The sequence below is a fragment of the Chelonia mydas genome, chromosome 5, assembly GCF_015237465.2.
Source record: "Chelonia mydas isolate rCheMyd1 chromosome 5, rCheMyd1.pri.v2, whole genome shotgun sequence".
Lineage (NCBI taxonomy): Eukaryota > Metazoa > Chordata > Testudines > Cheloniidae > Chelonia > Chelonia mydas.
In genome coordinates this window covers 38202020-38223882 of record NC_051245.2, presented here as the reverse complement: position 1 = coordinate 38223882, position 21863 = coordinate 38202020, and the positions used below count along the sequence as shown (strand labels likewise).

Here is a 21863-nt window from a genome sequence, read left to right as displayed (position 1 = left end):
TTAAGAAAAAAAAAAATAATCAGGGTGGATTTCTCTCAACTACTTTTAAAAGGTGCCGTATCACTCAAGACCAGTATTTGACAGTAATCTTGGGTGTGTCTTGTTTCTGAGGCAAAAGGAGCTTATGAATATTATGAAAGAAACACACACTAATCTTGAAGAGGCAAAGGAAGTGATGTAAAGGAGGGAAACCCTCAGAAATAATTTTCTGATTGACTCTCAGAATGGTCTCAGCTTTGAATGTCTCCCATTCTCTTGATGAAGGGCCTGATTCATCTCTCACTGAGGTGGGGTGGGGGGGGGGGAAAGAGGGAGAGTAATAGTAAAATACCGGCATTAATATTTTGCTGAGCAATAAAGGTATTTAGGCTAATCCAACCACAAGTAACCCTTTGCTCTTACAGGAAGTCAAGATGGCGTTCTTAAGAAAAATAATTATTTAGCACAAAATTTTCCCTACTAGCGTAAGTATGCACAACACTAATATTGTTAAAAACACTGACCTTCCGTCAGGAAATCTGCTATAGCCTGTTTAAAAGCAAACAGCCATTCCTATTCCAATTCCTAATAATGACATTTTCCCTTAGCTAAAATCAATGGTGTGCTTATGACTGATGAAAAATAGTATTCATCAGCTCCTGGAAAAGAGGAGGCACCCCAGAGATCTTCCAAATGTTGCTGTATTTCCACCCTTCTCTTCTGCATACCTATCTTTATAGAACAACCCAGGCCATTTGTTATAAGTCTTTTCAGGTTTGTCAAATAATTGAAAGTTAATGTTTTTCTTTTTGTTTAGAGCAAGTTATTCATTTACAGCATGTTGCTCATGCAATAGCCAGAATATACACTGAATTCCTGTTTAAGTTATATAACAGACTCAAGATGGATGCAGGAGGAGGAGGAGGAGGAAAGAGATTTTTAAAATGTTACTATAGTAAGCTCATTGTGATAGACTTGGAGTTTATGGATGGGTTCAGTATGGGATGTAAGTTTCCACAGCAGAGATGCTTACTGTAACTTCCTCAGGTCACTATGCATTACAACAGATTCCAGAAAAAATAAGGAAGAACTATGTAAGCTTTCCTGACAAAGCAGTTCAGAAAAGATCACTAAACACCAAAGCATTGAAAGAGCAGCCAGATAAAAATCTGTCAAAACTCAACATCACAGCTGAGTCAGTACAGGATAGCTGTTGCAATCACTTTGCAGAAGGGCAGTGTCTTTCTAGCTGTAGAATGCCTAGCACAATGGGGCCCCAATCCTGATTGAAATATCTAGGCCCCACTATAATATAAACAAATAAATTGTAAGGATGCACGCAAAGGTCATTTATACCACAAACCAGAGTGACAGCACTAGCATACAACATTAACCCACACAATAGCAGCTAGTTTTCACAAATGTGCCCACAATCTCTTGCTGCTCAACAGAAGTGTTTCCATATTGTATAAAACAAACAAACAGTCTCTTCCTGGTATTTAATATCAAGAAGATCACTAAAACTCTGGATTTTAAAACCCACACCAAAAATGGTAATGGAAACCCAAGTCTGATTCTAGCTCCTGCAGTATATCTTATTTTAAAAATATATACTTTAAGATGTAGACCTTTAGGGATCTATGAGAAGTCAAAACCAAACTAACACCAGCTGCTACTGCTGAACTGCACTTAAAATATAAATGCTGAAGTGTAGCAAAGTTTTAAGAGCAATTTCTTGTGTTCACCACACCCATAATTTCCTGACAGCCTGGGGACCTGGGAGCCCAATCCACGAAGAGTACAACAGTATTTCCCTCTGAACAAAGTACTTTGACATTTGTGCCACTACTCCCTAAATATAGGCCTCTCAAAACATTCCTGCCATTCTACCATGCTGGCACACTACCAGTCACAACTCAAGACTGCTCCTTAGACACTTCAGAAGGGATTTAAGAAGTTTAATTCAAAAAAGGTAAACAGGAGCCAGCCACCTAGCACTCAGGTTACTGTCCATGGCTTTGTTCCACAACTGGCTACTCTTCTAAAAAAATCAGGCATTTACATGCCTTGAATGAGTTGACATACCAGAGCTGCCTGCCCAGTGCCAAGAAACCCTGAGGAATGTACACCCTCTACTTTAGGGTATCCCAAACCTTAACTGCTAATGGGGAGAGGGGAGGGGGATAGCCATATTCATAATCAAGGTCAAGTGATTTGCCCATGTTGACCCAGAATTAGTGGCCCATTTGACATTTTTTAAAACCTATTAAGCAAATTTAAATGTCCTGGGAGATGCAGTGTCTGCTATACATCTCCACAACCACAGCGGACAATAGCAGCTACATACCAGCCTGCTTTCCTTGTAAGAAATGACCCAAAATCCAAACCTGAAGTGCAGACTGTTTAAGTGGGAACAGTTAAGAAATCCCAGTTCCACAAAGAGAAGAGAGCCAAAACACAGCCACTTTGCAAAAAAGTTTCCTGCTCAGAACAAGAAAGTTTCAGGTCTATCCTATTCAGGTTCTTACACACAATCCACAGTCACAGTACTTGAATGTCTAACATGCTATGCTGGCTAAACACCCCTTTCCTCACAGGCTGGTTGAGGGTTCCTGCAATAAAATGCAAAGTATTGTTCACTCATTGGTGCACCACCGAGGAAATCTAAACTCTCTGTAGACTGTGGCACAGCAAGAGCAGGACCCTGTAAAAGAAGAGTTTAAACATTGGGGGAAGGGGAAGAAGAGAAGAGAGAGAGGGATATTAACAAGGGAGGGGTAAAAAATTACTGGGAAATTAAACCAAAAATGCAGCTTAAAAAAGTAGAACAAATTATGCATCTAAAGGAAACTAGAAGTGAACCAAAGAACATTCCAAGTTCTCAGAGGAGGAAAAAAAAAAAAAAAAAAAAAAAAAAAAGGTCTACAATCATCAACTGGTTTGCTTTAAAAAAGTATTTATATAGACTTAAAAATTGAATGTGAAGGTGTGGGAATTTTCCTCTCACAGGAAAATTAGATCAAAGATCTTTTCTCCACTGCCATGATGCTGAGGAGCACATCCTCGGAGTTTTAAGAATTAAACAGTATGCCGCAGCTTCAGTATAGTTATTGTGGATCTGACTGAAAAACAGTTTAAAACATGATACAATCAGAATAGGGACAGTGGAATTTTTCATTAAATTGATGTCAGCTGTATCATGCTGTGTTCTCATAATGAACTTCAACAGCCAGGTTTAGACAAGTTTAAAATTAAATACTGTTTAGTCTTGTATAACATCTCAGAGGTTCAATGGAGGTCTGAATTCTATTCGAGCCAAGATTACAGCAAAATAACCTCAGAACAGTGTAGAAAACTATCTTTCATTGGTAGGCAAATGGAGTAGGGGTGACCTAATACAGTAGGGTCATTCTCCGTAATTTCATCATGGACTACTAGTTAGAGAATTGAAAATCAGGCCCTTAAAAATTTAGAGATGTCAACACCACAACTCCTCCATTGATTTCAGTAGGTACCTGTAATGCTCAGTACTTCTGAAAAATCAGGTCCCTAAACAGAGAGGTCTTTTTCCCCTTCAGCCACTTCTTTTGATTTCACTGTATTTTTTTATTCTGAAAGGGTACTTTTGTCTTCAAGGTATCACCCAAAAGAACAAAAAAAGGCTCCAGTCCCCCTTTGGAAATCTTCCCATTTAATTTCACTCTATCAGCATAAGTCAGAGGAAAGATCTGGGCCCCATGCCAAAGAGTTTTCAGTTTTTCATGCAAAAATCATCCAACAAAAATCACTTTCTTCCAATAGGAGGCAAAAGATTGTGTAACTTAGATTGGACTAATACAGAGAGCCAAGAACTTCTGTGACTGCAATATGATCAGGTTATTTTTACCTGCTCAAAAAGGGTTTAAATAGATTGTATACCATAACAAGGTAGTTCAGGCTACATGTATCAAGACTTGTAGGGTACAGTACTTTATCGTCCTGCCTTTCCCATACATGCAGCCAAACAGGAGACTTCCACAGATAATGTATGTGGGAGTTACCAGGAGCTACAAACACTACCAACTACTTCATTTATTCACTTTTCCTGCTTGCAACCACAATGTTTTGATACAGAACTGACAGATGCCCTATAGCATCTGCTGTACATCTTCTTCCTCCAGCCAAGTCTCAGCAGTCCAGATTTGTGGAAGTGGTGTTCCAGAAGGACCTGTTCCTCACATGGACTGCAACAGTTTCAACTGGGTAACTGACCTATACACATATTTGAACTCTCCATCTACCCATCTAAAAATATTTCTAAACAAAAAAAATACACAGACAGGAAATATGGGAACATCAGAAGCCTCTCAGCACCTTACTTATTCACAAGGAAAACCCTGTTTTTTCCTCATCTTAGTGATAGGGAAGTCCATGAAAAATATGCATGTAAATGTCAGATTTACCTACTAGCTGAGTCTTCCCATACGTATGACAGAGCAGCCTGTAATGGAGGATCAGACACTGAATAAGGGATAAGAAAAGCTTACCCATTTTTCAGTACACTTTCTCTTTACAGAGCAAGACATCCATCTACCACCTTCTCCCTCCTGCAGCATACAAGCCAAACGCTGGCTTGTCCCTTTATAAGAAAAATTTCTCAATCCGAATACAAAGTAACAGATGAGCAAACCTCTCATGAGGTTACCCCCAAGAGTTCTGAAATGTTCCTCCATTAAAAGCACATCTCCACATATCCTGCTGGTTTCGGTTGCTCGTATGCTCTCCCCCTCCTCATTCCCCTTCAGTCTCTCATGGACTATAAAACTGAAATTAGCTATTCATTACATGTGAAGGAGCTTCACATAGAGCAGCACCCTGCTGAGAGAGACTGCTACTTTACATGTCAATTTCAGAACGAAAGCATCTGCTACCTTACTAATATGTATATTTAATGCTGCTGCATAATGTGCAGAATTATATGCTGTTCATTGCCTGTTTGTTCTGATATTATGTACTCTTAAGTAGCATTATTCTAAATTATTCCCTTTGAAAAACATTGTACATTTTATTAGGACTCCTCCCAAGTGTTCTTTGTAATAGATTCCCCAAATGAGTGGCTTGCAGACTATTTCAGTCCAAAAAACATGACTCAGGGTGAGGTAACCGAATGTGACAAGTTTCTGGCCTGCAACTGCTAATGTAATTTATTTTGTATTCTAAGTCTCACTTTCTTATGTATAGTTTTTTACTTTTTTAAACGAAGGGACACAGGGAATTATGTCTCAACAGTTATTGGTAAACCTACCCTAAAGTTGTTCTTGTCCCTGGAAATATGAATATAGCATACTCCCTATTATCTGGATAGCACGGGCACATGGATTTTATTCAGATAATTGGGAGTTCACAATCAAGAGGGCAAAAGCCATTCAGCAGCAAGGCGGCCTCCCTCGCAACGGGGGAGTCGCCCTCCTCTTCACAGTCCGGGCTGGGAGCGTCTGCTCTGCCCCGCTCACTCACTCCACTGATATCAGGGCTACAGAAGGTCCCCTGTGCTGCACACCTGATCCCTGCAGGTGCAGGGTGCTGTGGTCCTGGTGGGGCAGAGGAGAGACCACCAGCCAGGACTCTGCTCTGCCAGGACCATCTGCCATCCCTGCACTTTGTGCCTATAGGGATCGGGTGCCATCAGCCCTGCAGCAGTGCAGGGAGCTCACTGCAATTCTGCTACCATGGCCCCTGCTCACTCCCTCCCATGACAGTGAGTCTGCAAAGAGCTCCCTGTGCTGGCGCAGGAGTCCTTCAGCAGCAGGGTGGCCTCCCCTGTGGTTGGGGTCTCATCACCCACCTCACAGACCTGGTGGGGGACTTTGCATTATCCAAATTTCTTCTTTGTCCCTCAGCATGACACACATGCTAGAGAGGGCATTTATCTCATATCTCATGCTGAGGGAAAAGGAAGGGATTCATTTAACGTGGCCATTCAAATAATAGGGTTTTGGATATACAGAAGTATGCAGTTTTCCTGATGTGAAAACAGGAATCTTCATTGCGTTTTCCCCTGGATTCACAATGGTTAAAAGTTATCAGCTTTCTACATTACGATACCCACAGCAACATATTATGGTGTATTACACACAATGACCAACCATTTTATTTACTATATCAAAGGATATTTGGAAGAAAAAAGCAAAGACATTTTAGCTAGGGAAGAACAGAGATTGGCAGTTAATATGACACCAGGGGCATTCAAGTTTGCATATATCCTCACTGACATCTTTTAACCCACATCTCTAATCCATTAACTTCCTACTTAACCAATAAATGTCGACACCTCTCACACAAAACTCCAACTTTTTTTGTGTGGGTATTATAAACAAAGCAATTTCTGGAGATTATAAGATTACACAAAAGTGACAATGGAGCCAGCCCTGTAGTCTAAAATGCAGTAGTGCTACTATGTGGGGATCCCAAGTAAAAATAGTGAGATGAATCACTTGTTTCGAAGCCAACTGAGGCTGGGAGTGATGGGAAGCCAGCACAGCAAAGGGAACGAGAACACTATTACCAGCTCGTGATATCCTCTGGGAAAGAGTGACTGACTTGCTTTGAAGAAAGCAACAATCTACCCTCTATTGAGGGGTCACTGCATTATAGAGAAGATATTTTACAACACCCCTTTTTCATATTCCTAGGTTAAGTGAACTAAGTCATAATTCACTTTATCTAAACTTAACATTTGTGATTAGGATTACATTCTAGAGATCACTTCAGTGTTAAGAAGGAATTGGGAATAGGCATACACGAACACACGTCCACAAGCTGCCTGGGGATGCCAATGTCAAGGGCAGAATACTGGTACCTTCCTGTTGTTCTAAACTGCAAATAAAAGTCTAGATAAGAGAAAACCACTTGTTGAATAATCAAAGTAGTCCCAGTTTAGCATCTATTTCTCTGCTACCAGCACATAGGAACACAGGACGTAGGACTGGAAGGGACCTTCTAGGTCATCGCATCCAATCCCTGGCTACTACAGGCAACCCCATCACATAATCCTATTCAAAAATTTATCACGCTCCATTTTAAGTAGTTGTTTGCCCCCACTACTACTAGTGAAAAGCTATTCCAGAGCCTCACTCCTCTGATGGTTAGAAACAAATAAACAAACAAACAAACAGTCTTCTAATTTACAGCCTAAATTTATTAATGGCCAGTTTATACCCATCTGTTGTTGTGCCAACATTGTCCTTTAGCTTAAATAGCTCTTCTCCCTCCTGGGTGTTTACCCCGATGTATTTATAGAGAGCAATCATATCACCTCTCAGCTTTTGTTTGCTAGCTAAACACGCCAAGCTCTTATAGTCTCCTCTCGTAAAATAGCTTCTCCATTCCCCTGATAATTCTGGTAGCCCTTCTCTGCACCTGTTCCAGTTTGAATTAATCTTTCTTTAACACGGGCGACCAGAACTATACACAGTATTCTAAAGGAGTCTTACCAATACCTTGTACAGTGGCATAATACTTACTTCTCTTCACTGGAAACACCTCACTTGATGTGATCCTAGAACACATCTGCCATTTTCAGGGCCACACCACATTGGTGGCTCATCCTGCAACCGACATGCTCAGATCTCTCCCCTCATTTGTCATTTCCAACTGCTGACCCCATAGTTTAAAGCAGAAATTCTTATTCCCAATTATGTGACCTGTACTGTTAAATTTCCTCTGATTTGCATTAGTCCAGTCCTCAAGGTCATTCAGTTCTTCCTCTGCAAGTCCTCCAATCCTTCTTTGTATTGATCATGCCTTTAGTATCATTGGCAAATTTAATTAGCACAAACCTACTTTTTGTGCCCAAGTCATTAATGAAAATATTAAACAAGACTGACCCCATGACCAATCCCTGAGGAACTCTACTAGTAACCTCCCTCCAGCCCAAGAGTGTTTCTCTTTCTGTACAATCTGTTATTTCTCCTGTAGCTAAGATTTTTATCCACATTGGACCTGCACTATTGAACATTTTTAAAACGGACTAGGAAGAAAACAAAATCATCACTGTACAGTTGCAGGAAGACACAAATATTGGGTGAGGGGTAAATAATGGAGAGGACTCATCACCGACACTGAGCAATCTGCATCAGTTGGTAACCTGGATGTAAGCAAACATAGGTATTTGAATACAGCCAAATGTAAAGACCTACACAGAGGAACAAACAACGTAGGCCATATTTACAGGATGGGTGACTATCCTGGGAAGCAGTGCCTCTGAAAAAGACCTGGGGGTCCTGGAGGATAATCAGCTGAACATGAGTTCCCAGTATGACACTGTGCCTAAAAGGACAACTAATCTTTTTATGTATAATCAGAGGAATATCAAGTAGGCATAAAGAGGTTATATTACTTCTGTATTAGACAGAGGTATGCTGCTGTGTCCAGTTGTGGTGTCCACAATGCAGGAAGGATGCTGATAAATTAGAGAAGGTTCAGAGAAGAGTCACAAGAATGATTAAAGGATTAGAAAAATATGCCTATAGTGATGGACTCAAGGAGATCAACCTATTCAGCTTAACAAAGAAAAGGTTACGGTGTGACTTGATCACAGTCTAAATGTACCTACATGAGGAGCAAAAGGGTTGTGGAGGGCTCTTCAATCTAGGAGACAATGGTATAAGAAGTTCCAATGTCTGGAAGTTGAACCTAGACAACTTCTGACTGGAAATAAGACACACTATTTAACAGTGAAGGTAATTAACCACTGGAACTAGTTAACTCTTACCAAGAATCATGGGGGATTCTCCATCACTGGCAATTTTTAAATCAAGAATGGATGCATTTCTAAAACATATGGTCTAGTTCAAACAGGAACAGACTTAGGGAACTTCTCTGGCTTGCGTTATATAGGAGGTCAGCCTAGATGACCAAAGTCATCTGATTTTATAATCTATGAATTTACAGATTTGTGTTGCTCTGTCCTGCAAAAAATACTTCCAGACTACAGAAATTAAGATGGCTGAAAAACTGCCTGACAGAACAAGAACTCAGCTGTATTTTTGGTAAAGGAGAACTTTTTAATCTTGATAAAAGAACCAGAGTGAAAAAACCAGATTGTTCAGTTTTGATGAATCCTTGAGAATTCTCTGACAGATTCTCCAACTAACCTGATACGACTGAAAAAGCATGAATATTAATGCCACGATAAAGGTGTGTGCCATGGATCTTTCATTTCTGCTCAACCAAACTCTCATGCTTTGGACCAACGTATGGAGTTGCGGCTGAAATTATGCAAGATGTTACCATCTGTACCCCCACTTGGTCATGAAAGCTTTTTTTTTTTTTTTTAAAGGGAATTACAATTGGTGTACACACACACACACATATATATATATTCCCCCAAAGACACTGGCAGCACCTCCACTATATAACAGTAGTGGTTTAGTCTAAGGAGAAAGTATTACTTTTGAGAACAAAAGAAAGTTTCCACAATCTGTACTAGTTCAATACAAACACCATTACTTGTTTGTTTTTATTTGTATTTCTTCTTTTGAAAGATGAGTTCTTTTGAAAATTACAATGATAAGATATGGCAGCAAGAAATATAGCTAACAGATTTATTTCCTTTTTGATCAGCAATGCTGTTGAATTTAGAATAAACTTGGATTCAGAGCTCTTGGCTTGGATGTTTACACTGCAAGAACTCCTTCTTTAGAAGCCAAGAGAAATCTGAGATAAACACTGTTTGTCTTGCCCCAAAGGTGGAAGAGGATACAAGAGAAAGATGGCAATCCTCCAGGTTCCTGTTTACCTCCAATGAGGTACCAGGACTCAAAAGGCCTTGGGGCCAGGGAGCAAATAACTCCAATACTTGTACAGCTATTCACAGCTGACCTGGTGTCAATGACCACCTTGAAGAGAAAAAGGGAACAATCTCCACTAAAGCAGAGTATGAAACTGTGGGTGATTGAAAAAGATGGGCAGGATCATTAGCATATATGTGATGCTTCCCTTGTTCTAGCATGTTCTGTATGCTGACAGACCCCAGTGACTTTTATGGTCATTGGATTGTCCACCAGCATTGGTAAGCTTATAGTAAGAGCAATCAGATTGCTAGATCACTTTGCTTCAATACTTTACGGAAAACTGGCAGGGGAGCTCAAGGTGGCAGCCAAGGGCTTGTCTACATGACCCTGCAGTTGGGACTACAGGGATGTGAATCGCAGGACACACTAGCGAACGGAGTTGTAACAGTCCTTTGAGGGAGCTGTTGGCACCAACTAAAAGGTACCTAGTTTGTACTGATGTAGTACTATTGAAAGAGGACTAAAATTAACATGAACTAGGTACATTTTAGTTTGTACCAGCACCGTCCACGAGGCAGCTATAGTGCTACAATTTGGTGTGCTCTGCAATTCGCACCTTCATGATCTAGACTGGGCAGCTCTGGTATGCCCATGGAGGAACAGAACTTGGACTTACCTTACCCTGCAAGTTCTGGCTATTTAGATGGTTTGTGGGCACAGGGCATCTGTTGATACTATCCAAGTCTGTCTGTGGTGCTGCTGAGAGAAGCCAGTGGAAGGTGTGGGTAGAATGGCAGCTGAGCTAAGCTACAGAAAATCCGTGAGGTTGCCAGAAGGATTGCGGATTTAACACACAGGATGCTCAGAGTCCCCAAAAGAGGGGCGGACAGGTTTCAATTACTGAAATTGAATTTACAGCAGTTTGAAAAGGAAGTTCATACACTACTGCTCTGCTTCCTGCTAAGAGCAAACTGGGGTCAGAGTACAGCGCTGCAGAAGTCCAACAGACAGAGTCTGAACTCAAAAGGATGAAATGAAAAGAGCCTAAGCTTCTTCTCTTACGGTGGAATGAGCAGTCCAACCCATGAGTAAGATCCAGACCAAAAGATACTTATCTGTAGGCTTATCAGAATTAGATATTTTTTCTTTTATAATTTCAACGGATAATAATTATGCTTATTTTTAGCTTTTTTTCCCCAATTTTTATTGATTTATATTTTCACAGCTGTGGGAAATTATGGGGAGTTCAGACACATTTAATGACAGATGCAGATTCAAAAAGCTACAGCTTTATAACCATTAAAACACAAATTGTGAAAATCACATGTCAAAAACATACAAAGTATCCTTAAAATCAAACTAATGTGTTCTCAAGCAGCATTTTACTTACTTTGCCTATCTGTACATTTCTATCATCATCAATGGGAATATTTTTTTCATACATTAGTACGTGTAGAGTGAAATCAACATTTACCAATTAAAATCTAATCCTTTCAAGCCTACTTATTGTGAGAAACGACAACAGGCAATTTAAGTGGGCTTTTTTGCTTGTTTGTTTTAAATTATCCCAGTAGGGGGGAAAAAAAATATATATATCTTCCCACATCAGATACAGAAATAAAATGTGAGTTTCCTCTAGAAATAGATTATAAAGATAAGGGGAAAAAAATCACCCACTATGCACTGTGTACATGCCCTAAACATGAAAAGAAAAAAAATTTTACTTCTGTATTTTGTATCTATTGGGCCATATTTACTAGTGTTCTCCTGCTGCTTTGCACCACCTATAGTTGAATATGGCGTATTATCTTCTAAAACATTTCATTGTAACTATGAAGGCTTTACAGTCCCTCTTCAATCTAGTTTATGTACTGCTTTTAGAATTAGCAAGAAATTAGATAAGCTATAATAGTGTAATGATCAGGAATAAAAATATACAGAAGAACACAAATGAAATGCCTTAGATATTCACTGCACTTACTCATTCTTCCAACCTTAAATCAGCTGGGCAATAAACAAAGATTTCCTCTTTAAAGAGGGGAAAATATGATCCTCTGCAAATGACTCTACAAGTTTGTTCGTTAAGCCAGAAAATATTATTTTAAAATATAATCTTTAACTGTTGCTTAAAATATGCACAACTAGGTTTGGAATAGTTATCCTGATTTAGAGCAAAAGCACATCTGTTTGTGTGTAAGTAAATATACTCTGACAGCAATTTGGATCATCTATCAGAAAGAATCAACTGCAAGCTTAATAAGCATTATTTGTATTCCACATAATAGTCTGTTTATTCTTTCAAGCTACTGCAGTGATAAAAAACACAAACTCATCCATCGTGTACTAAATCTAAGGTACCTAGGTAAAGCACGGCATATTCCAGTTGGATGCTTCCCAACTCTCATTGCTCAACTTTTTCAATATTACTACCATCTGGTTACGAGGTTTTGTTTACCAAAACAGTAGCTGTGCACACACTTCTGCAGCAGCTCTAGTCAAAAATTTCAAATGGCTCCATTTAAATTATAACTTTCAAGGAAAAACAAATTAAACACATTTAACATAGTATATATTTACAGGATCAGTAACTAAAACTAATACTTGACCCTAGGAAAAAAATAGCATTGAGTGCATGTTGCATACATTTTTGGTTCCTTTCACACATAATAGGATATATTTTACCTCTACTAAAGCAGGAAAGGAGTGGGAAAGAAAAGAGCAGTGATTCAAGAATTTGCCAACAGCTAAATGATAGGTAGACCTCAGTTATGTAAAATGTAATTCCCTTATAGATGATCAGATACCGTAAAATACTAGATACTAGTAGCACACAGAACCCATGAAATGCAGCTTCAAGCCACACCGTGAAGTACTATCCGAGGTAGGCAACCATTTATAAAAGCCCCCCTGCTCCCTCTGAACCTTGTGAGCTGGAGATTCTGAGAGGTGTTGGATGCTGACAACTTCCATTGGGGCTATTTCCAAAGGGGTAGAAGATCACGCCCCAATATAATTACATATATTTTACTTATGATTAATCTGAAATAGAATCAACAATGGAAATTCGGAAGAGTGGAGAGGAAGGAGAAAATATCATGAGCATTCGGAATTTAAGTTTGGAAAAAGCTCCTATCTATATTTTTTCCATTCCGAGGCACAGTGCTTTGGAATAACCAGGCCTGAAGGTTATAAATGTAAAGAATCATTATGACCAAACTGGCATGACAACACAAGGCACAATCTCCAAACCAGCCATAAGTGGATTAAAGCATTTTCAGCAGCTGTCACTATTTGGATATCCAGTAGGAATGAAGCATCCAAGACGACTCTGAGCCTGCGAGTCATCTTTATGATCGGAGGGCAGACACCCTTGATAGGTAACAGGCTAATGTTAAGGTAGCAATTAGTATTTTAAGTTTGTCTTATTTCCGATTTGCTCATGTTCAAAGCTGAGACAACTGCTCTTACTCTAGATTCTCATTTCACTTACATGGTAGGATAACCTTGAAATGATGCAGTTTATATTTTATGTGAAGGTGATGTTATCTGTATGCTGCTGGCATTTGAGCCCTTGAAGTCCCACATTCTTCTTCCAATTTAATATAATTCCTTGCAGAAGTCTCTGCTGCTTTTTGAAGGTGAATGGAGACATTCCAGATTGATAAAGCACTTTATAGTTCTGAACAGCTCTGCAGGCTGTAACTCTGGAGTCACTATGGCAGAGAAGGACCTCTTTGATTTCTTTCACAGCCAGGGCAAAGGGTTTGTAGAATTCCTTGTGCCAGTCTACCCATATGTGCTGGTGTTTTACAAATATTTTTGCCAGCACTGCTCAAGTACTTTTCATTCTTGTTTTTATCTTTGATTAGTGTCAGATATCCATGCCAACCTGGAAAAGTTCACATGCTTTGAGCCTGTGTCAATAACAGTGGACAGTATCTGGTCATATTGTAGTATTTCACTAATTTTAACATTCTTTGGCCTCTTGATTGAGTAGCAGGTTTTTTGTAAATTACCTGGGTCCATGAAATTTCAGAGGTGGAACATCATGGAAAGACCTTCCTCTTGTCTGGAGGTTATGAGAATTCTCATTGCCACCTAGAAAAAGTAGTGGTCCAAGTGAAATAGGGCTGTAATTCTTGGGCCCTTTGGGTTCACAGCCAGGCCAAAAGTCAGGCAATTAACCAAGACAAGCTTGCGATGAACAGGTTTGGGGTCAAAATAAAGAGGCTTCATCTGAGGGGATGTTGAAGTCTTTCAGGATAATAAACATAAGGGACTTTACCACCATGCTAAGTAATCTCAGGTCTCAGAAGATGAACCAAGAGGGTATTTGTATTTATCTTTTCTTCCCAATCCTTCGAAGGTTTGGGTTTGTTTTTGTCTTTTTTTTAAAATAAAAAACATCTCAAAGCAAAAAAGTAGATTACATTACAGTCTGCCCACAATTCCTTTCACGTCACAGCCAATGTTCCATCCCTAAAAGAAAAGCTTCAAGCAGCCTGGTATGGCAAAGTTAGAATACCAGACCTTCACACGGTAGGAGAGATTGGAAGGGTGATGATGCTCAAAGACTTAATAGCAAAGAGACACCATCTATCTTCTTCCTCACCCCCTCCCTTCACTGGGGAGCTCCATGGTAGGCTTATGCTTTTATTAAATGGAAAAAACAAATGGTTTCTACAAAAGAATATGCTAAGCAAAACTTTGAAAGGGCTGACAATTGACATCAGTATGGATACTTAACTGATTTTTGCCTCATGTCCATGTAACTGGAACAGCAGGTCCTGAATAAGTTATGTCTTGCATGTATACAGCTAGAGGCACAAAAATTATGTTCAACATATACAAAATACAAAAGCAGTTTATTGCTACTAGCCCAACACCTCAGCATAACTAACTGCAAGAGCTTACTGCTCTGCACTTCAGACTTGTATCACTCTACAAAGGTTTCATTGACTAAAACACAATACTCTCTCAAAACAGGATGGCAAAACACTCTTTTCTAAAAAAGAAGCTTCTATAAGCCTAAAAGGCTGGGGAACGACAGGGGAACGGGTGGACTTGAGGTATCAACCTTAGGGTTTTTTTTTTTTTTTAAATTACTATTATTTTGGCTAGGCAGCTAGCGAACAGAATGCAAATTAATGTACTAAACATGCTTATTTTACTGTTACCTTAGCCTTATGCTATTGTTACGTAAGTTAATTTTAACCATGAAATGCATACCCCAATGAAAAAAAAAACAAACAAAAAGAAATCAGTTTTAAGAAACCAATAATAAATCCCCCTTCAACTCTTCTCTCCCACCCAAACCAACTATACCATACAAAGTAATACTAGTTTGGGTAGCTATGGACGAATGCACTATTCACGCTCCTTGGACTTTGCAAGCTGATGTCTATGGGTCAACCTGCACAGGTTGTCTAGAGTTCATCACCTTCTATCCAATGATGCACACTGAGTCAGTTAGTTCTCTTTTGCTAAAATCAAACATAGCACAGGCCAAAGTTTAATTTAATGTTGTTGAGAAGGGGGAAGCAAAATTGTTTTGAAATTCTCTCTGAAAAGCAGGCTGTTGTATTAGAACAAACAGCAGCTTGTTTCTATCGTTCTTTTGTTTGACAAGTTTGGGCTGGTTAGAAAGGTCATTTATGCCTCAAAGCATCAAATTAACATTTGAGGACATGAATTTTAAAAATGGGTATTTGCTTCTGCTCTCTGAATCACTAATGCATTAATAAATAAATAAGACCTAGCCAGGCCCCCAAAAGGAAAAAACCCTTTTCCTCAGGCAAACAAAGCATTGATTTTATGTCCATGTCAACACAAGCTCACTATATCTTAATTAAGCCTTGTTCTTAACACAAGAATTACGCAACTAGCTGAAATGGTGTCAAACTCAAACAGTGTGGAAGGAAAATTACTGTTTAGTTACCATGAAAGGACTTTTTGGCATATCATAAAAAGCATTAAATAAGGTTCACCCTCTACCCCCCAACACTAGCAATAGAATCACAATTGGAAATCCCCACTGACCGCATAGTCTCAACTCCCAAGTACATTTTTCCACAGATTTGTAACCCTTAAAAAATAATAATAAAATTAAATAATAAATAATAATAATAATAATATCTGTGGGCTACATTTTACAAAAAAGAAACCCTGATTTGGTTAAGCTCAGTTCCCACTGAAATCATGAGTAATTTTCTGTATTTATTTTAAAGAAATGAAAGCCAGTAAGGTACAGACGTGTAAATAATTGCTTTTCCCCAGACGTAGACAGCCATAAGTATTTGGAGTGATGATGTGTAGGCATTAATTCTTCCTACCTGAAAACTCCAAAACTACCACCTGTCTTTGATCAAGACTCTCAGGCTATCATGTTTCCTATAAGTCCAGTACAATGAGGTTAAACACTAAATATACTTACAGCCATAAACATTCATAAAATTGAAAGTATTTCCACAACTGAAATCCACACAAATGTTCAAAATTCTTCTAAGCACAATTTCTTATCTGATAATTTGTTTCCTTCAAATAAATCCACATATCTGGACTACATACATTTCTTTCTACCAGCAGGTGGAGATTGGAACACAAACTTTTGGTGATGTCACTCCTTGCCATACAGGGGTCTTGCTACCTCAAAACGACTCAAACTTTAAGCAGTAAACCTTGAAGGCAGAGTTCCAGATCCAGTTATAATCAAGAGCCATCCATCACCACCAAAAAATTCAGATAAGAGTTGTGGTATATGATACTGAGAAAGAAACTTATTAAGACCATCTTCTCAAACACCATCCTTACTAGTGGGACTTCAACTACAAAAAACAATAACCAAGAGCCACCACTACTATTACAGTTGTAACACCTGCCTAACTACAGCAACGCTACAGGAAAAACATAGTCACACAACGTTGCTCACAACTTTGAATTAAGTTGAAAAGCAGAGGTTATGGGAGACTAAGCTAACTGGATAACATTTACATTGGAAAAGGTTTCATTCTAGATAGCAATCTCCCTGGGAAAACTTCGAGACTGCCAACAAGAGTCATCCAGGATTCACTTGGGAATACCTCCTTGAGTGAAAACAACACTAAGTTTATTTATTCATGAGGATAATCAACCCTACTTACAAATTTTCAATGAACTGTACAAGTCTTATAGCCAAGGAGAACCTCTAAAATAAGTTCTCCACATCCCTGTTGCATCTAAAGTCTCAGAAGAAGAACATAAGGAGCGTCAGAGTACCAACTTCTTGCTTAAGCAGGAACTAAAGACTACACGAGGAAAAAGACAAAATATGTACACAACTCCATCTTCGAGAACTACTGAATATCTGAACTTGTTATCTGAACTTGTCAGTATAAAGCCTCTGAGAATAGTTTGCAGAAGCAAAAAAATAAAAATAAAAAAAAAAAGACTGCCTACATTCCACTAGGCATCAGTTCATAGTAAATTTATCTCTAATTTGCCAGTAAAGACAGTGGTTCTCATTTTTTGTAGACAGGAAAAACAGTGGTTTCAGACAGCTGACCCCTACGGAAACGGGAGAAAAGTCAAAACTTGTGTCTGTCTCCATCTGCTGAAAGGATAAGTTAACCTGCTGATTTGTGCTGGTACAGAATGATGAACAGGGAGCAGGAAGAAGAATATTGAACTTAAATGCCTGTGAAAACTGTTGCTTAGTTTCTCTTTCTTCTCCACAGTAGTGCTGAAACAGTTTTTGGAGTGGGTGTGCTGAGCTGCACCCATTACCCCTGTCCATGCCCCTCACCGCCCCCTAGAGCTGGGGCTGGGAGCAGGGCCATGGCTCTGGGAGCGGGGGACAGGGACAGGGGTAAGGTGGCAGAGGCTGGGGCCACAGCTAGGGGCGGATGCGGAGCCCCGGGAGTGGGACCAGTGCCTGGCACCCCGCCTGCAGAGCCGGCAGCAGAGCCTCCAGGCGCAGGGCCGGCGGGATCCTGGGGCCATCAGCGGAGCCCCCGGGGCCAGCGACCGAGCAGGACCCCGGGCCGGCAGCGGAGCTCCTGTGCGCAGGGCAGGTGCCTGAGTGGGATTCGGGACCGGCAGCCGGGACCCCGGGTAGCAGGGGTGCAGGCCGGCGGCCGGGACCCCAGGCACAAAACCTAGGGGTGCTGCAGCACCCCCTGCACCTCTACTTCCAGTGCCTATGCTTCTCCATGCACTGAAGTTACAAAACAAAAAAAGTTTCACTAGTAGAGATTATCGGGAAAATATTAGGGCATTACTATTATTAGTTTAGATTATTAGACAGGATTATTTTAGAGAGGATAAAAAGGTAGGGAGGAGGAAGAGAAATTGTAGGACTTCACTGCATGCTCTTCATGTGAGTCCATATTGATAGAAACTGTTGTGATATTAACAATGTAAATTTGGTAAATATGAGCGTTCTTTGCTGCCATGAACAGGTCACACCTCATGGTAAATTAAAGTTGATTTATTTATTGTTTTAAGATTACATTTAGTGCTATACAAGCGGAACTGTCAAATACAGGGAATTGTGCATATTTCAAAAACAGTCTTAAGCACCCAATAGAACAATTTCCTACCCTTGTAGACGTTACAAGTCCCAAAGCTTTGGAGGGGTCTGCAAATTCATTATGGCCTAAAGACACTGCAGCTCAGTATGCCAACACAATATCATGGTGGGTTAAATATCTCATTATGATATGCAAATTCATCAACCAATACTGAGTTCTGTATTATGCTTCAAGGGCGGAGCTACAAAGTAACCATACACCGTGTTTTGCAGGAAATGGCATTTCTTGTCATCAACTTTGTCTTAATTGCTCATGACCAAGAGGAATTCTTAACAGAAGGGATTAAACAAACCTCTCTTTACCAAGTTTTGACAACATAACTGTGTCCTGACGTAGTACAATCCTAGTACTGGACCGCCTACCAGTACAAGCAGACAATTGTGAAGTATCCCAAATGTCATGATGGTTATTATGATGCAGATGAGAGATCTGCTTAACTGAGCTGGATGGCTAATGATTTAATCCATTGTGCCATTCAGATTTTATTGTTTAAGAAACAGTTAAAAATCTGAAGACTAAAGTAAAAATCAGAATGGAGTTGGTTTGAGTTTAAAATTAATACCAAAACCAGAAATATTCCAGAGATCAAAATAAACAGAATTGTTCACTGCCTTCAGAAGCTAAAAGGATTTTAAAAATATTAACAAAGGCTTGACTCACTCATTGAGCTGCAGAACTGCTGGGAAATTCAGGGTATGTCTACACTGGCAAGTTTCTGCACAACAAGTTATACCACTATTATTAAAATGCTGGAATTAAACCGCTGTTGCATGTCCACACTGTGCTCCTTGTGATGCTGGAGTGCATCCACATTAGCAGCTCTTGCAATGGCAAAGACAGCAGTGCATTGTGGTAGCTATCCCACTGTGTAACTGGCTGCAGGGTACTTTGGGAAGGGTTTGCAATGCCTCATGGGGCAGGCATAGCGTCGCAAGATGCAGTTTCCCAATCCCATTGCTCCATGGGCATCCTACTACATTGCTAGCTGCTTTTCAACTGAAGGGGTGGGGGGGAGGAATATGTTTTGGGGGATAGAGAGTGTGTCAGCACACTGTCTTGTAAGTTCAGACAGCAGCAGGAAGAAACCAGTCCTGAGGCAGGGGGAAAACCCCAACATCAGCCCCTGCCTCCCAATCTGGGCTCTCTCACACACCTCTGCCTTTGTGTTCAACAGCATGAGCATTCCACATTAAATGGTTTGCTTTGTGTCCCGGAGCACAGCACTCAACAGCTGTCAGAAATGGTGCTTTGAAAGGGGAAAGGCGCATGTCTCCAGGGCAGCCGAGTTCAGAACAATGAGCAGAGTGGTCACTTGAGGCATTATGGGACAGCTCCGGAGGCCAGTTACAGCACAGAAAGCAATCAAGTGTCTACACTGGCAATAGAGCGCTGGAGCCTCTGCGCAAATAGCCTTACGACTCTCATTGAGGTGGGTTTTTTGCAGCGCTGCAACTGAGGAGTTTCTGTGCACAAAAGTGGTTTGGCAATGTGTACATGTCTGCAGTTTGAGCGCAAAAAGCTGCTTTACTGTGTGTACACTTGCCAGTGCAGACAAGCCCTCAGACAGATATACTTACTGCACTGGTATTAGAAGCGATAAGAGTTAACTTAAATAACTGTCCCTTTAAAAGCAGCAATGGTTAACAAGTCACTCACAGGCAAGTTTGTGTTATCCATAATAATTCTTTTGGCTGCCCACCCAATTCTGATTTGGCAGCATACTAACATTTACTCCTCCACTAACACTGATGCTCAAACCTGAGCACCCATTCTCCCACTTCCAGGGGAGGGAAATCAACTCTTTGCCTTTTCGGGAATCAAGGAGAGCTCTCTGAAACCTCTCTCATCCTTAATAAAATAGTTTACATTTTGCCTCACTTGTCAACGTACAATTAACTTGTCAAGTCCCAAAATTTATCTTCCTCAAAAGTAAATTTTATTGAGCCTCACTGGAGTATAGCTTAGTTATATTAAATGGAGAATGTTCCTTAACCACACAAACAACATTCAGGGAATGAGTTATTTTGAGTGCAGCTACTTTCTTATCTAACCAAATAGCTGTTCTTGGCACGGATCAGCATTCACGTTGCACTCCCCATCAATACCCGGGCCCAAGCCGGGGAAGCTAACGATTCAACCAGCGGACTAAATTCAGTGATGAATCCACCTAAGGCACATCATGCATACACTAAGATGACTGGATCTCTGCTAGCTAAATGAGACAGCACTGCTACCAACTCTCTTGCTGTGAGAATTCATATGGACAGCCCCCAAAGATCGGAATACCCATTGACCTGAACTGGAAACTGTTTCCTATAAGTGAGCTATTAAGAAAAGGGCTCACAGTCTTCAATCTTACCCCCAAAGAGAAAGTTACGATTTTAAGGAAGTGCTGGCAGTTTCCCTGTGATGAAAGCTGATGGCAGAAGTTTGTTAGGGCGAAGCATTAATTGACGCAGAAAGGGAAACAATGGAATTCTGACCTGAGTTGCAGTTTTGCACAACCCTGTTACCATGAAAAATCACCTGGACTTGGGAGAGTCAAAGTGTTTGCTGATGAAAAAGAGAGGAGAATGGAAGAGATCAACTCTTTCCAGTGTAATTAAGCCTTAATATGTAGAATTAATGCCTTTACTACGTATTAACATACAGTCACATAGTAAGTGGTAAAGCAAGAGATTAATTCAACTCTATGAGTGTTCTTTAAGGACAGGGGAAGGAGTGCATGGTATGTGAACCAGGAAATAAGTAGCAGACTAACATTTGAGTTTCAAATGTCTACAGTATTAACAAAACTAAAATAAACATGATTTTAGCATCAATGCCTCTTTAAATATCAATCAATACAAAAAACTCCAATACTGAGAGACACTGGCCATCCCTGTCAAAGAATTTACTATGTGTGTATGCACTTACTCTTTGAGGGATTCTGTGGATCCTCCCATCACACCCTTTTCTCCAGAGACAAAAAGACAATAACTCACAATGCCAAAAGTTACCAGGTTGGACACTGTCTCCTGCTTCAGATAAGTTTCTAAAAGCATAGCTGTGCTCCCCTCCTGTTTACTTACAGACACCCTAACACACCTTGAGTTCCTTCAGTCACATAGAAAGGTCTAAACCCCTCCTTCCTCTTTAATAAACTGAACAGAAATGCTATTCTATTGCACAGGATTCCTGGATAAGTTTTACTGCAGCAAGATGTTTCCTAGGCCTACAAGGGAAGACACCTGTTTCCCAACAAACAGTCTGTGAGGTCATTCAAAATGACTCACTGTGACAAGGGATTTCATGATGTAGGTACAAGATGCATTGCACCATGAATACTTAGACTTCCCTCTGCGAAGAGGAAGTGAAACAAACGTGTGAGAGAGAGAGCAGGGGAGGAGGCAGAAATCAGTCTCCAATAATTATTGATGAAGGCCTAAAACCCATAAGGGGATATTCCTCTATTTGGGAAGCAGGACCCAAGACCATGTTATAACCAGATTAATAATTTTGTTTTTAAATGCACACAGTTCCAGTCCACTTTCACTCATGTTAA

The 21863-nt window shown here is 40.1% G+C and overlaps 1 protein-coding gene across 3 annotated transcripts in view; it reads right to left on the bottom strand.

Moving 5' to 3' along the window:
- Positions 1-21863, bottom strand: part of ZSWIM6 (zinc finger SWIM-type containing 6) — a 168205-nt gene that overhangs the window by 98293 nt on the left and 48049 nt on the right. Inside the window, exon 1 of one of the 3 annotated variants that reach the window (XM_037902870.1) lies at positions 13769-13793. The exons of the other annotated variants lie outside the window; for them this stretch is intronic. Coding sequence (XP_037758798.1) covers positions 13769-13778 — 10 coding nt within the window. The 5' untranslated portion in view covers positions 13779-13793. Of the gene's footprint in view, positions 1-13768; positions 13794-21863 lie in introns of those variants that run through there. 3 annotated transcript variants of the gene reach the window in all.